General features: G+C 42.9%; 1 protein-coding gene across 1 annotated transcript in view; it reads left to right on the forward strand.

Moving 5' to 3' along the window:
* LOC119588965 (cGMP-inhibited 3',5'-cyclic phosphodiesterase A-like) overlaps nucleotides 1–700 on the forward strand; it is a 64,821-nt gene that overhangs the window by 34,832 nt on the left and 29,289 nt on the right. Inside the window, exon 3 of the mRNA XM_037937572.1 lies at nucleotides 481–617. Coding sequence (XP_037793500.1) covers nucleotides 481–617 — 137 coding nt within the window. The remainder of the gene's footprint in view (nucleotides 1–480; nucleotides 618–700) is intronic.

The following is a 700-nucleotide window of genomic DNA, read 5'->3' on the forward strand; positions in this document are numbered from 1 at the left end:
GCGTCAGTTTCGTTTTTCTGTGCTCTATTATCGCTTCACCATCATCACCAAAAGACTCCACCAAATATATAGTATTAGTTTCACTTCATTTTCCTCTACCCTTGCCTCACTATCATCACTTGAATACATCACCATATTATATTGTCAATTTTATTTCACATACTCTACCCTATTTTCACTATCACCAGAACACACCACCATATATAGTATCAATTTCATACCACTATCCTCCGTACTTCCTTCACTATCACGACCTACATATACCACCATATATATAGTATCGAATTTCATTAAACTATCCCTCACCCTTGCTTCACTGTCACCACCAGATTACACCACATGAACACACCCATAAACACACCACCAGAACCCACCACAATTCACGAGTGAGTGAGAAACCCTTCCATCCCTGCAGAAGAGAAAGAAAATCCTCTTTTTTTTAATCCTATAACAGAGACTCTCATCTCTCGATTCCACGAGCTCTGCACATACAGTAATGCAGTTGTGCCGAAGTTATCCCCGTCCATTTGACTCCCTTAGTACAGTTCCCTCGTATAAGCATGGGGTTGTCCCGGGCGTTATGGCAAGGGTTAAAGGCTATGTGTTTGCTACTGCAGGTTTTTCCCTTTTGTGTAAAGGGTTTAGGGGGGTAGGAGGGAGACTGGGGGTAGGAGGCGGTGAAAAGAAGGATGGGGAAGGG

Source organism: Penaeus monodon, chromosome 24 (assembly GCF_015228065.2).
Source record: "Penaeus monodon isolate SGIC_2016 chromosome 24, NSTDA_Pmon_1, whole genome shotgun sequence".
NCBI lineage: Eukaryota > Metazoa > Arthropoda > Malacostraca > Decapoda > Penaeidae > Penaeus > Penaeus monodon.